This window comes from Typopeltis vanoorti, chromosome 5 (assembly GCF_054136105.1).
Source record: "Typopeltis vanoorti isolate ZY-2024b chromosome 5, IOZ_Tvanoo_1.0, whole genome shotgun sequence".
Lineage (NCBI taxonomy): Eukaryota > Metazoa > Arthropoda > Arachnida > Uropygi > Thelyphonidae > Typopeltis > Typopeltis vanoorti.
The window spans coordinates 143,632,769-143,649,992 of NC_143553.1; the positions used below are offsets into that span (position 1 = coordinate 143,632,769).

The following is a 17,224-nucleotide window of genomic DNA, read 5'->3' on the forward strand; positions in this document are numbered from 1 at the left end:
GCTTACCAGTGTATCCCTGAAAATGCTGACAGATATTAGTCAGTGAAACATGTCGGATATTAAACAATTATTTACTTGACTAACATACCGAATTAAGTCTTTAATTTATTAATAACAGTAGTCAAGAAAAAAAGTCATAATATGAATAGAATCGACGAAATCACAAAACGAAAGGTATGCAAGTTTGAAAGTTTAAAAAGTAAAAATGCTAGGTATTTGAACTGTTTGACTTTCTTAAAAAGTTATCGTGACAACAACATTATCCCAAAATTTCTTCACCAAAAACAACTTTTTAAGTCAAAAAAAGCTAATATCATTTATCACAATACAGCATTCGCTCTACTTAGAGAAAGAATTTGTCATTCGAGATTCATACTCAACCAAATAGACTCTCAATGCTATGACTTATTCACAGACGTTTCTGATATCCTAGATGAGGAAACTTGGCAACTTTTGAACAACATGATTCACAAAAGTTATACAAAAACTTTCAAAGTAAAAAGACACAAATTAAAAAATTTAACGCACTGTATGATAATCACATCAACTCTAAACCTTCTCTACCAGACAACCAAGTCATTGTAAACCAATCTAATCACATCTTAACAAAACCAGAGATTTCTATTCTCAAAAAAGGATTGATTTTCGCCTTAAAACCAACTACTATTCCAAAAATGGACTTTATCTGCAACTTAGAAAAAGCCTTCTCATTATTTCTACACACAATAGCCAATGATCTACGATTAAAAAGCAGCTTAATCCTCTCTGCTCCCTCTAGATATTCTCACACCAACTCTAGCACTATGGAAAGAAAAGTACTACTCAAATGAAAGAACAAAGAAATCATTTTACTAAGAACAGACAAGGGCAACAACACTATCATCTTATATACTAAGGAATATGAAGAAAAGATCAATAATCTACTATCAGACACATCTGTCTATGATGTTCTTAACACAGATCCTACTCACAAAAACCATCTTGATACCAATGAACTATTACGTGATATGACCAACTGGCCTGTGGACTTAATCAAAAAACTAAAATCTATGCATCCATTAACTCCAAGACTATATGGCACTCCCAAAATCCATAAAGAAGGTACACCACTACGTCCAATAGTAGATGGTATCCATTCCCCCTACTTACAAACTATCAAAATATCTAGCCAAAATGTTACAGGAACACATTCACAACACAGATTCTTATATCAAGACCTCCCAACATTTCTTGGAGAAATTAAAAAACACCCATATCTCTGAAGATAATATTATGGCTAGCCTGAATGTCACATCTCTATTCACAAATATTCCAGTTTCAGAAGTCATCGACATCTTAGAAAACTTGTTCCCACCAAACATCACCAAGTTGTTCAAGAATTGTTTAACTTCGAATTATTTTACTTGGCAAAAAACCTACTACAAACAACTTACTGAATTAGCCATGGGTAGCCCTCTCTCTCCTTCTTGTGCCGACCTATTCTTAGAAAATTTGAAAACTCAAATTTTATCCTAAATTACCCCTAAACCAATCACATGGTTTAGGTATGTGGACGACATCTTCATCATTTGGAATCACAAAAAAGAAGAATTAATGGATTATCTAAACAAAATTAATTGCTTCCACAACATTTTCAAGTTCACATTGGAACTAGAAAAAGATAATAAATTTCCATTCCTAGACATCCTTATTAAGAAACAAACTGACAATAGCATCAACCTGTCGGTATACAGAAAACCATTGGACGCTACCTCCATTTCGACTCGTCTCACCACATATCCCAGAAACTCAGCATTATCCATATGCTTAAAAAAAAAAAAAAAGAAGAGCTATACAGTGTATCACATACCCAGGCGACTTACAAGAAGAATTAATGAAAATATCCAGAGATCTATCCCTAAATGGCTACCCCACAAGACACATCAACAAGATTCTCTTTAATGACATACCACAGAGACGAGATAAAACCCAATACATCTGCTCTATAACAATTCCATTTGTTAGTATCATATCCAAAAAATTAGCTCTTCTTCTAAAACCATATAATATCAGAGTAACCTTCAAACCTATGGAGACCATTCAAAAGTTTATAAGATCCCCGAAAGATAGCCATCCTTTCTACAAATACTCTGGAGTTTACAGCATACCCTGTTCATGCGGCATCAATTACATCGGACAGACATCTAGAAGTTTTGAAACAAAAAAGAAAGAACTCATAGGCTATGTAAGGAATAACAGACAAGATATATCAGGACTTTCTTCCACTTCGCCTCTACCAACCATAATATTGAATGGGATATGAGTCATATGCCCTACATAGAAGAGAACTACCATTCCAGAACATTCAAAGAAGCTGCTACAGTCGCCCATTCAACAGGTAACTTAAATAAAAATCAAGGCCTAATCCTACCAGATATATGGAAAACTCTAATCAGATCATTTAACCAAAAAGAAATGAACGTTCATGAAAATTACAATAAACATCTCAACAAATAAAACGTACTTGCAACATGCTTATTGTATCATGCACAGTGATAACTTTATATAATTTTAGAATTGTCGGGTAGTTTCCTAGCTTTTGTTACTTTCCATTGCTTACCAGCGTATCCCTGAAAATGCTGACAGATATTAGTCAGTGAAACATGTCGGATATTAAACAATTATTTACTTGACTAACATACTGAATTAAGTCTTTAATTTATTAATACTAGTGGTCAAGAAAAAAAGGTCATAATAATTGTAGATAGGAAGTTAGTAATGATGTAAATTTTTCATGTAGTACTATCATATTCTGTACACAGGATATGATAGTACATGTCAGGAATTTGATGATGATGATGATAATACAAATAATATAGCAGAAATGCATACTGACTACTATGAAGGTTTCTACATCACATAAGTGGATAAGAGGGTAGCTGCTGGATGGATATCAAAAAGTGGTATATGGAAGGACAGAACTGAGGTGAAAACAGGTGTTAGGGGTGTGGTGCAAGATTCAGTGCTGGGACCACTGAATTTAATTTGTACATAAATGATACAGGAAATAACCTGGAATCAAATATTCAGTTGTTTGCCAATGATAAAAATGTTTTATTAAAAATAATTAGAGTAATAGTTAATCAAGGTGATGTGGAGAGCTTGCAGGATGATTTAAAGAGGCTATTAGCATGGGCAAAAGATAATGCACTTCACTTTAATGTGGAAAAATGTAAAGTTACGCATTTTGGGATAAACAGATTACAAGCAGTATATAAGATTATAATTAGATTATCACATTGATGGCACTGTATTTTAGGAAATAGATGAAGCTAGAGATTTAGGAGTGCTGGTAGACAGAGTAAAGAAGTTTATAGGACATATGGTAAGGTTGCTAAGGTAGCTAAATAAAATTACTTGGCTATTGAAGAACACATTATCAAGTAGAGATAAAGAAGTTGTTATTCCTCTTTATAAGGTCTAGATACATCTACATCTGGATTACTGTGCTCAAGTCTGGTCCCCTGGGTTTCTTGGGATGAGGAAGCAGTGGAGAGGATTCAGAGGTGAGTGACCAAGTGGCCTGTGGAATGTTTCCTATGATGATAGATTGAAGGTGTGTGGATTGCAGAAGTTGGTTGATAGGAGAAAAAAGAGAGAATATGATAGACACATTTAAGTTGCTTAAAGGATTTTATAGCATAGATGCAGGAGAAATGTTTCAGCACTTGGCTAGAGGGACTAGAACAAGCAGTCATCCCTGGAAGTTGAATAAAGGTGTGGTCAGTAGGAGTACTAGAGGACTAGATTTTTTGCTTAGAGAGTGGCAAATGAGTGGAATGTTGCCAGAGTCAGTTGTGAGTGCTTTGTCTGTTGATGGTTTCAAGGAGAGGTTGTGATTGTGTAGATAGATTGGGTCTCCCATGATAAATCTTTGTACTCCATGGAGATGCCCATATAATAATAATAATCTTTTCCAGACTGTGTCAACATACATAAAATAAATATACTGACTGAAAGTTATATCTCTCTCAAAAATAAAATAAAACAAAATAAAATTTACCACAAACACATGTAATATATATAAAGGGAAAATCATGTTAAGCTTCAACTGCATCACAAGTTAATCCAATAAACACGGCAGTTCTTTTTGATAAATACACTTCAGTTCACATATCTTATAATTTATTTTTCGATGAACTATTCATTTGATGATTTGTAGTTTCGATAAATTACTTTTTCAAGTAATTGCCTTTTGATTACTTGCTTTTTCTATTAACTGTCTTTCAATTTACGGTTTATTTGATTAATTTCTCGATAAATTGTCTTTCGATACATTGTCATTTGATGAATTGTTTTTGGTGAATTTTCGGGATACCCAAACAGTTATGTGACTTCAATTAAACCCATCCCAATATCATTAATATACAATTTAAATAACAATGATCCCAAAAACAGATCCCTGTGGTATACCACTAGTGGCTTTCCTATTCTGCAATATCACACCCCATACACAATTTACTGATGCCAGCAAAGGTTGGTCAATTGGTAGAGCCTTGCTACTAATGGCTCACAAAACGTTAAACAAGTTTGAGCAAGGTTAGTAGTTGGAAGGGAATCTATCGTTCTATGTTGTTGGCACACTCTCCCTCAATGAGTCTTTGGACTCCCTGGAGGTGTCACATAATAATAATAATACCTGACCGCCAGTTGCCTATTCAACTCGCTAATCTATCATCCAATCCCATCTACTACAATTTAATTACCATTTTGTTAGGTAGTAATCTATCAAAACCATCTGCAAAAACCAAGTATACCACTTGTTTAAGTTAAGGGATATTACATCCCATATTGTTTCTTAGCCGAATAAGAAACTCAAAGAGTTTCATGCCGAATATAGTAGAAACTATATAAAGTTCGGCGATTCCAAGCGTAAGCAAATACCTGGATACTGCAGCAACTGACCCTTAAGGTAGTGCAAGTTGAGGCAACTCATGTCAAAGGTGGAGCAAGTTCTGATCACTATTCTTAATATTTACCCATAATGTGAACTTAGCTCCTAGGAGCTGTATTACTGTTCAACATTATGAGAGAAGGTCATTACCTAGACCGGTTTCAACCTTTATTGAGGTCTCATCAATATCAAGTTTGTAGCGAACAGTACAACCCTTCTATGAGTAGCCTTTGGCTCTTCATATATCTAATAAGTATACCACTGTATATGCACTTCCCTTGTTCAATACATTTGTCACCTTGTTACAGTTCATAAGTAAGTTGGTAAAACCTGACCTATCTTTAACAAACCCATGCTGACAAACACAGAGAATATTGCTGTTATCAACCCACTTTTGTATCCTAGCTCTCACAAACCTCTCCAATACCTTAACTACAATTCCAGATATACAGATTGGCTTATAATTTGTGCCTTAATAAGATGAAGCCTTTTGGTCAGAAAGATCTGAGTTTGATTCCCATCCATGATGTGAGGAACCTTTATCTGGTCTCTTTCAACTGAAAGTGAGTTAGCTGGTCTCATATGGAGGTATAGGATATTTTCACCTGGAAATTCGGTTTTTCGTCCCTCAGAAAACGGGCAAACTGGCCAGTAAACACACACAGATCTACAGTCATAAATACATAATCTCTCACTAGGAGGACTTCACCACATTTGTGAATTAGAACAATTTTATCTTTCTTTCATTCTTTTGGAACTTGTGTTGTTGAAAAATTATTGTTAAACAGGTAGGCCAAGGCTGGCGCTAACTGCCTGAAATATTCCCTTGAGGCACACGGTGATATGTCATCAAGTCCTATTGCCATATTGACATCTAGCTTGTTACTTAACCCTGCATATACCCCTTGCTACCAGTAAGCCTTCTCTCCTTTCATTATCTATACATAAGCTTCTCTTGCTTTCACACTGTGAAACACCCTGATGAACTACTCACTGAAAAACTGAACTATATCCTCTGCAGCAGTTACCAATCCACCACTCTCATCCATTACTATCATCTTGCCACAATCATTCTTCTTTATACTTGCCACATATTGAAAAAATCTTCCAAGGATTTTTTTCTTGGGCTGATTTGCTAATTTCTGCTTGTACTCCACTTTTGCTTTCCTTATCAACTGATAAAGCCTGCTCTTTATACTCTTTGGGCAACTGATTATTAAAAGCTTGTCATAATCATCAGCCTTGTAATTCAATATATTTCCATTTCTCAGAGAGAAGTCTTCATATGGCTAGCCACAACCTAGGTAATCACTTCATGACCCTCTCATCAACTGGTTTGTTTTAATGGTGCAAGAACATTATGGTCATGCTGTGCCAGAACACAAGCAATAAATAAGTGGCATATGCAGGTCTAAAATCTATATATAAAAATAGAAATAATAATAAATGAAACATTTCTTAGTCACTAGATAATAAATAAGTGAACTTATTTATTACCTAGTACATTTTTCATTCTTTTACCTGCACTATATTTAAAGTTGTAAACTATTAAATTACTGATTATATTTATTTATGTTACATTAGTTAAAAATATAATATATACTTTAAAAATTTTTAAAAATAAAATAAAGAAATGAATTCAACTTTTTCTTGAAAATTATTTATGTTTTGGTTATTGAGAGCAAATATGGTTTTGTAATAATCACAATATTTGGTAGTTCAAAATTGTTGCTTGGTAATATTTATATTCTGATTAAAATTAAGTTTTTTTTTTTTTTTTTTTTAAATTATCAGTTGCTAGAATAAAATTTTACTGATGATTATTTTTAAACACTAAAATATAATTCACCTCGAGCTTCACATTCTGCTGTATCAGGAAAATCTAATTCCCAGAAGTGTTCTGGTGTAGCTGGAGGAATATTGACAGCCCTGTGTCTGGAACACTCCTTCAACTTTATTTTTTTTTCATCATCCGGGAGTCCATTAAAATACTAAAAAAAAACATTCATAAATTATTAAACAGTACAAAAAAGTGCTTTCCTTTCCTTTAAAATGAAATAAATTCTAAACTTATGAAAAATTAATAATTTTTAAAATTAGCTGTATTCACTTAACCATTAGCATTTCAATAATTTATGTTAGAGATAATTGCAGAAAGATTTTTCACTTGGCTACAAAGTAAACTTTTTAATCCTCTAATTTTTGGTCTTATATAAAGTTTACTTTGTAGCCAAGAAAACAGATGATTTCACGTTAGATTTTCCTCGTATCCCACAATGCACAGCACACTTCCTTTTGGATGTGTAAAGCTAACTACAGGTTAGCTTTACATTTTTTTACATTTAACATTTACATTTTTTTACATTCAATACTAGTAGTTATACTAATAACTACTAGTATTAAAATACCCAATCGTGAGTATTTTAATACTATGACATATACCATTTTGCTACTTGCATAGTCACAAGACAGGATGTTGTGATGTCCTGCTATATTTACCAATTTTCGGATTGATACACCAAAGAAGAAGATATGATAAATATGACTTCTGCATTGATTTAGTTATCAGTATCTCCACAAGTCTAGTTCTGCTGATGAGACTTCAATAAAGGTCAAATCTAGTCTAGGTAGTACATTATGGGATACTAGGACAACTTGATGTAAAGTCATCTGCCTGCATATGCAAGTAGCCTAGGTGCAAAGATATTTCATGTGCAACTAGGTGCAGTTATGCCTTAGTGTTGCCTTAGTGTTGTGTACTGTTCCATAAAAAGCACTGTACACATGCACATGCCAGAAATGGTAAAAAAATTATATTCAACAAAAAAGCAAAAAAGTAGCATCACAATATATACACAGAATATAAAATAAACACTGTATGCTATGTCAAAACTAATTTGATACTTCATTTTTTATAAATTAAAATTTCAGAGATGAAGGTTTGGCCTGCCTCTATCAGCAACATATTTAGAGGCCTAGCTGTTTCCTCTTTTATTTTTCTCCACTCATTCTATTTATTTCTACTCAGTGAAATAACCTTCATGCATATATATATATATTTCCTGAAAATTATAACTAAAAGAATTAACTTTTTTTTTTTTTAATGTAGAGTAGATTACATTCAATGAACTTCTACATTTTGAATAATAATAATAAAAACAGTAGTAAACTATAAAACATGTGGCGGAGTAGAATGCTTGATTTGATTCGATAATCTTGGACTCAGGCTATCCAAAGAGTCACTCTACTGCTATATTAAATGGAATTGTGATACAGTGAACTTTCTCTATAGCAAACCATTATAGTGAACTCACTCACTAAAACTACTGATGTATTCCACCCAAAGCCTGATTTTATTTCAATCAAATACTGACCTAGATGGCTAAGCAGACAATATCTCTGCTTTGCTACCAAAAGATTGTGGGTAGAAAATCACAGATGACTTCAACAAACATAGGTAAATTGGCAAAGATACATGTAATCAAAATGGTCACAGACTGTGAGATTTTGTCATTTATAACAATATGAGAATAATGAATTTGGTGTTTAAATGTACACCGAATACATAAATATACTTGGTCAGCCAGAGGATGCAAATCAGTAATTGACTATATTATAGCAAATTGTAAATTAGTGGAGTTAATTTTAGACATAAGATCATAAAGGCTTTGAATTAAACTCTGATCATTATATGGTATCAGCACAAATTTGATTTAAACCAAAGTGGCTAAAAATACATAAAACTGAAAATTCTTATCAACCGAGTTACAAAATTTCTTCATTACAGGATACATACCTGTTAGACAACAATATCAAAAATGCAAAAACTTAAAAACAGAAACTACACATGAATCAAGTGACACAGAAGAGGAATGGGAAAATTTGAAACAAATTCTCACAAAAGTAGCAACAGAAAGCTTAGGAATTAAGTGCAAATGGATTAGAAGAAGTGTACTACAAGACTGGAACAAAAAAATAGAAAATATAATAAAAACAAAAAAGGACAGTTACCAGAAATGGATTAATTCCAAAACAACAGAAGCAGAAATAGAGTATAAAAGAAACAGTGCAACTGCAAAACGAGAAGGAAAAAACAGAGAGTGAGAGAGATGGAACAATTTCTTAACAGAACTAGAAAAGGATATATTTAAGCCACAATCCAAAACCTATAATGTAATAAAATACATGAACAAAGAAATAAAAGAAAAGTTAAAAATACAAACAATAAATATAGAAAAATGGGTAACCTATTTCTAAAATCATTGAACAGATGAGAAAAATTTTATAAAACAAAGAATGACCTAACAGAAAATATCACAATGTTAGAACTGAAAAATATAATAAAATTGCTGGCCTGGTTGGCCGAGTGGTTCGCGTATCAGCTCTCCAGCCAAAAGGCTGCGGGTTCAAATCCTGCTGTGGGCATGGATGTTTGTGATTATCTGTGAAATTACTAGTGGTGAGCAGTAGATGCCGTTGGTGTAGTTGCGGTTCGTTGTAGTTGGTGGATTGAGTAGTGGAGACAAAGAGTTATAGAGTAGGTGCCCTCCCTCAATGAGTCTATGGACTCCTTGCAGGTGTCATGTAATAGTAATAATAATAATAATAATAATAATAATAAAGATGAAAAATAGGAAAATACCAGGAGAAGATAATATAAATATATAAACTATACAAAAATGTAAGCGAAAAATTTAATGAAAGACTTCTGAAATTTTTTTTAATATGGTTTGGATGTCTGGAAAAACTCCTAACACTTGGAAAAAAGCACTGGTTATCCCAATCTATAGATGTCAAAAATCTTAAAATACTCCTGTTTGCTGATGGTATGGTTCAGATATCTCATCAACAATCTGAACTAGAAATAAAGTTGAATGAAAGAGAATGGTAAGACAATAAAACCCACCTTGGCAAGACAAAGTAGATGAAATATTAATACTGTCATGACCATCATATCAAAACCACAAAATAAGATCATGCACAGAGTGGAGAACTACATTTATTTAGGACAACAATCAAAACAGATAATGATATATCAGATGAAATAAATAGATGGGAAAAGGCTGCTTGAAAAGCTTTTAATCAGATAAAAGACACTATCACAAAAAAAAAAAAAGATCTAATCACATGATAGTAATTTATGTCCAATTTATATAATACTACATAAAGAATAAAGAAAATTCTTAAAATAAATTAACAAAAAATACCAACAGGCACAACTACCTAAACCCCTGCTTACAAATTAAACTAAACTTGTCAAGAAATTATGTTGTCGAATCCTTTATCTATGTATAAGCAAACAAAGTTTATGTGTGAAGTATCTTCATAACTCTGCTACTTTTATAATAGATGCTGATGACTTCACATCAATACATGAAATAAATAGGTGCAAATGGGCTGCCTGGAAAGCTTTTAACCAGATAAAAGACACACACCATCATCATAAAAATGAACATCAAAATAAGGTCAAATCTTTTAACAGTCTTATTCTACAAACAATGACCTATGGCAGATGAGACATGGAACACAACAAAAAAAAAGGAAGAACAAAGCCTAATAACAACACAAAACACTATAGAAAGAAGAGTTTGTGGTATAAGCAAGAAAGATCACATATACCGAAATAAGAATTCAAAGATATGGTAGAAATTATCTATAGTATAACAAAAAAAAAAGGTGGAAAAAACATATTAGCATATACAAAAAAACAATAGATGGATTTCAGTACCTCAGACACAAAAAGATACCTGGTATACCACCTAGGAGATGAGAGGATTTTATATTAAAGTCAACAGGAGAAAAACAGAAGAGACTGACTCAGAATAGAGAAAAGTTGGCATCTTTGCAACCTGCAGTCATCATGAAAAACAGGCCCATCATGAAATTGTATTCCAGAAGCAACTTTCCAAACATACTATGAGATCACAGCCATCATTTTCAATGATATAGAGCTGACCTGGTTGTCTATGCTGCAGCAACACATCCACTCTTCAGCCTACAGGCTGAAGAATAGAGATGCTGCTGCAGCATAAATGTTCATGAATGTATTTAAATATATGGTTTTCATTATCCAGTGTGAGGTCACCACAACTTTGCCTACTGGAGCCCTGTTATGACTTGAGTTCAAAGTTCAAACCAAATTATCTACCCTCAGCTCACCCATCAGATGAATTCACATAAAATATTATAGACAGAACACCAAACTAATAATCAGGCTTTCTGATCACATTCAGTGAAGTGAGATTCTTCACATCTATTGCTTCATGCATAGATAAATTGTTCTCTGCACCCTTTGAGTTATATTGATACATAATAAATACATAAATAATTTCTGATCATCACTAGGATTATCCACCTTTTCATGAATTTTACACTGACTACAGTTTCTGTCAGCAGCTCTTCTGTTAGATATTCATTTATAGATATCTTGCAAATTGCTAGTATTTGGCTTTAGATCAACCACTTCTTATAATGTATCAAAATATTCATTTTTATTCATGAACAGATCAATTTTTATTATGTCTGTTCTTTCCAAAGACTGGAATAAAAATGTTCCTATACCAAGAAAAACATTCCAATCTCAACAGCCACTACACTGCATAAGCAAGAAAAAAAAAAGGTTTATTGTATCATTAAACACAGTAAACGGACATTTACATTTGGTACTACATTTGGCAACAATTAATGTAATTAAAGACAACTAGAATGACACTTCTTAATGAGAAACATTCTCCTCCCACAAATATTATGCTGTATGCATGGCAAGCAAATGAGATTTATTGTAGCGCTAAATTTTCAGTTCTAGAAATTATGCTTAACAGTTGTTTATAATGTAGTCAGTGGGTACAGAAGGCACACGATTTATGTAGAGCAAATAAATATGATATCATGATAAAAGAATGATATCAGAAATCTCCAATGTAATTATTTGAACTGATTTCAAGTTCAAATAATTACATTTGAGATTTCTGATATCATTAAGACTTTTCACAAATACTAATTTTATAAATAAAATTCTACCAAAAAAGTTGCAACTAACATGCTACATAAGCTTTGTGAAAATGTGACAGCCCAATTGGAAGCAGCATAGATATGGTAAGGCTAGTTCCCACCAGCAGTTTATTATTATTATTATTACGTTACACCTCCAGGGAATTCAAAGACTCATCAAGGGAGGGCACCTACTCCATGACTCTCTCTGTCTCCATCACTCAATCCAACTACAGTGAACCGGATCATCTACACCAACGCCATCTACGGCCCACCACCACTAGTAATTTCACAGACAATCATAAACATCCATGCCTACGGTGGAATTCGAACTTGCAGCCTTTTGGCTGGAGAGTAGATACGCTGACCACTCGGCCAACCAGGCTGGCAAGTACATACACTGCGTGGTGCAAACGTGTTAAGAGGGCAATCTTTACTACATCTGCATTAAGTCCTTTAACCTTATTATCGATTAGGTTTAATTTTGTGGGCCAGTTTGCATAAGGACACTATCAATAAGATGTATATATTAATTATTAGTATTACATGTACTTTGAATTAAGAAGGCGATCTACTATATAGCAATGCACAACTATCTAAAATTTCAGGCTGGTTAAACCTACCTTTTCACACATATTACACTGATAAGCATCTAGGTTTTTTCTTTCTCTCTTCTTTCTAATAGGATCTTCCTTATATTTATAATTGGCTTTCTGAACTTCAGGAACACTAGAAATGCCACAACATTTTCAGTCATAATTATTATATTTAAATTGAAAATAAGTTAACCATTTTCTTTGAGTAATTTGGAAGCTTGATAAAAATCAAAAACAATATACCAAAATAGTTACATAAGTTATTTTCATCTTTTATGGATTTAGTAGTAGTTTGAGAAGTTAACTTCACTTTTTTTTTTCATAAACAGATTTTAAATCAATTACTCAGTTGTTCACAATTAAAAATAAAAATTATATTGCAAATATAATCTTACATTGTTCCTTTGTCTATTATCCTTATAATGATCCTTAATTATTTTTGACATTTTACATAATATTGCTGTTTCTATTTCAATTAAAGTAGTTATGCTAGAATACAGCTGCAAGTGACAACACTTGTACTCCCATGCTTGAGGATACCATATTATGCAGATGATAATAAACAGTTCTGTCACTTGTATATTATTATTAACACCTAGCCTTCATGTAGTCAAAAGACTCATCATAGGAGGTACACAATGCAACACAGAGTTCATCAAACTGTGCTTTAAACTCATTCGTTGAATCTGAATTCACCACACTCTCGGGTAATGCATTCCACTCTCCACACAAAAAGCTGCTCCTTGCTCACACCCTCCTTATGAAGTTTCCAAGATGGCTACTTGTTCCACCTTAGTCTTCTATTCTATGAAAAATTTCTTCCCCATTAACCTGGTAACAACCTCTTACCTGCTTCTCAATCATATTTCCTTCTCCCATTCTGTAAATTGCATTCTCTCAATTTGTCTTCATGCCTCAAGTTCCAAAGACCACATACCATCTTAGTCAATCTCTGAACCCTTTTTAACATATCCTCATCTAATATATCTGGGAAAATCAGATAACCAAATCTGTGTACAATAATTCATATGAGGCAGGATCATGGCCTTATGCACTAGAAGTATAACCTTTATTTCTGCATGTGAAGGTCCTCTGCATCATTGCTATAATCTGATGTGTTGTGTAATGTAACATTACACAAGCTGTGAAGTTTACCCTCTTTCCATTCCTTTAAGACTTGTGCTGTTGCAAGACTCTTGTTAAACAGGTATGGCAAGGAAGCTGTAAACTTCCCTGATACTGCAACATTTACATAAGACGTGAGGCGATAAGTAGTCAAGCCTTATCACCTTACTGGCATCAAGTTTTCTTAATTCCTCATATCTCTTGCTCACTTACCAGCAGTTTCTCATGATGTCACAGTAGCAAGGATGAAATATCCTGATGAAATGCTTACTACATATCTTGACTATGTCCTCTCCAGCAGTTACCAATTCACTATTTCCAACCATTGACATCTTACCATTTTATTCCATTCTATCTTCTGCTTGCCACATATTGAAAGAACCCTCTAGGATTTGCCTTCACCTAAATGGCTAAATTTTACTCATATTGCACTCTTGCTGTCATTACTAAATGAGTCACCTTCCTGGCTTGTTCTCTGTACTCTTCAAGCAACTGATTATTACCATTATTCATCTTATACTGTCTCTACACCGCCATCTTCCATATTTCATTCTTAATCCCTTCATTCACCTATTTCACATCTATCTTATTTAGCCTTTTGATCCTTGGAATGCATTCGCACACTGATACTGTTAAATAACTCTTGGTCAGTGTCCAAGCAGTACTTATCGCCTTTCTGCTTAACGCCTCATTCCATGTTATAACTCCAAGCTGTCTCCTAAGCTTTTTTTCATAATTACCAGGCTTGTAGCTCCACATACATTCTGTCCTCACAGTAATCTTCCTATAACTGACCACTCTCCAAGTGATCACCTCATGATCACTCTCACCAACTGTTATCAGTTATTCAACAATTTTGGGACAAATAAACTCCAAATGAAAAAATTTCATCTCCCTTATTTTCAATACCCCCCATTAATTTAAGTTTATCAACCAGTCCTCCCTATTCATACATCCCATTCTTATGATGACCCTCCCCATTACATACATTAACTACTACTACCAATATTCATTCTCCTTATGCTATCTCCCTGTCCACATCCCATCCATCTTGCATTTCTATTCTCTCACCCTAATTTCTTACATTATTACTTTCTCCATTCACAAACATTTCAGTCTCATCTGTTCCACTGTCCTGATCGACTCTTACTTTCTCTGATCACATCACTCATTACACTTCCTTTTATCCACAGTTTCTCCAGCTAACTCACACCATATTTATTTCAATGCAATCCATCCCTTTGGGACAATCCTTCCCTCAAATACATTCCCTTAACAAACTACACTCATGAAAAACCTTTCCTATCACACTTATCTTTCACTCTCATCAATAATCTCCTGATATCCATCCTTACATTCTTCTGTCCAACTAAATCATTTGTTGGACATGTTTGAAAATAAATGAGTGCACACACTCATTTACTTTCGTATCCACAATTCAATTATCTTGTTCATCCTCTTTCTCCTCAAAAAGAGACCTTGTCGATGCTCTCATTCACCACATTTTTAATAATGGAATCTTTATACACTATCACCCTCAAGTCACCCATCCCCTCTTTTTCTCTACTTTTCATTTTATCTTTTTTGCACTCTTTCATTACTATCCAACAAACATCTAATCTCACTACACATATACCTCATTTCATTCCCATCCTGATCAATTTGTTTTTTAAATCTTGCATCCCAGCAATCAGTTTGTTTTGCTCTGAGAGGTCTCACTCAGTTTTGTTCCATCACTTGTACTCTTTCCCTCTCTCTTCCTCCCACAATCATGCTCACTTTTGTTCCATCATTCATCACTCTTTCACTCCCACAATCATGCTTGTTTTTGTTCCATCAATCTCTTTTGCAGCTGCATCCTCAATGCTCTTATGGTCTTGCTTGCACTTTTAGTTATTACCACTTCCAACCTTGCATTTCTCACCACCTGCTCTTAGCCTAATATTCACTACTTGTTTTCTACTCTTATTTACTGATAAGACCTCACAGTCCAACAAAATATCACATGTTCTAAAGACACATACCCTCTGACCTCTCTTATTCAGTCTCTCTACACATGCATCCTCCGCATTCTTCCATGCATACATGCTGAACTCATAAGGACAAGCTATTTTCAAGAGATCTATCTCAAAACTAAGTTTAATCACAGTTGTCCTCATAATGTAACATGATGTCCTCATTCTCACTACCATTTCGTTTATGTTCAACACAAGCTACAAAGTGCACAAAAAACAGTCACTAACAAACCCACACAGCTCCACAATGACTATACAGTTAGGCTAATTTATCAGAAATAACCAAACATTTACCAAAGTGAAAACAAACAGCACTTCATTTTTCTGGAGATGTTTTCCAAAGACATGACACTTTTTGCCTTCAAATATAAAAGCTGAGAGCAACTTATCTGTTGAATTTCAACATAATCAATTAACTGAATCTGAATACACACACACACATGCACTCATGAATAAGTTACAGAGCACTCAATGTTTCAGATGAAGTTCTAAAAAATGAGTCGAATTTCAGAGATGAAAGCTTTAATTGCTTAGTGCACATCTTAGTTCATTTCATATGCATCAGGATCAGGAGAGCAAAAGATGTTAAAACACAGAAAATAACTTTCATGAAAATAGCCGAAATATTTTGGGCTGAAATTCACAGTACATCACTGTGTGGAACAGATAAGCAATTTAAAGAGACGGAATACAAAGTAAATACAATGACTGGTTAAACCAATGAAACAACTGCCATGTTCTAGAAGGACCATGTGATAAAATAAATAAATAAAATTTTAAAAATTATATTTCTAATATTTATATATATGATAAGAATCTCCCAAACTTTTGGGGAAAAAGAGAGGCAATCACTCTGATTCATATAAGGTGAGTGTAGAAGGGTTTCACAACTTCACTGAAGAGCCATTCATATTCAAAATTGCTTCTATAGTGAAGGTCAGCCTCATTCCAGACGATACTCTATTTGGTATCAATACAATGTTGTGCAAGATCAGACTTTTGAGGTTTAATGTATTCAATGTAGTACAAGGAATCTCATAAACACCAACTAGAGGCAGAGGTGAAAGTTTTTCTTTTGTGGATAGGAGATTAGAAATTATGTTGATAGGAAAATATATGAGTATGAGGTGAAACTTATTCAATCACTCTCTTTGAGGTGATCGAAGAAGTTAATTACTGAAGGAGTCAATTATTTGTTGAATTTGAAGAGGGTTATAGTCATTTGATTCCATTAAAGTTTTGATAATGAGAAGCTCTTGTTGTAAGACTGAAGATACAATCCATCCTCTTCTAAAGGAAAAAAAAGGCAAATTTATGTATAATGATTTGACAACCCCAATTTTTTGGGAGGTGTGATGAACAGAACTTTGACGTATATATATCTGCCAGTAGGTTTCCAATAAACACTGGTTGCCCAAAGAAGGGTAACCTTTCAGGACGACTTTCCTTTTCCACAATGTATGAAATACGTGAATTAAGGCTATTGATTTGATGTGAGAAGGTGGTTAGTTCGTTTTCAGAATGAGGCCCGATGGCAAAAATACTGTCTGCATAACTAACCCAGA

General features: G+C 33.7%; 1 protein-coding gene across 3 annotated transcripts in view; it reads right to left on the bottom strand.

The window, feature by feature from the left end:
* Positions 1-17,224, bottom strand: part of LOC150106896 (uncharacterized) — a 107,526-nt gene that overhangs the window by 16,156 nt on the left and 74,146 nt on the right. For all 3 annotated transcript variants that reach the window (XM_090392802.1, XM_090392801.1, XM_090392800.1), the window contains exons 8-9: positions 12,547-12,652; positions 6,783-6,924 (exon numbers count right to left, since the gene is read on the bottom strand). In XM_090392802.1, coding sequence (XP_090248928.1) covers positions 6,783-6,924; positions 12,547-12,652 — 248 coding nt within the window. The remainder of the gene's footprint in view (positions 1-6,782; positions 6,925-12,546; positions 12,653-17,224) is intronic.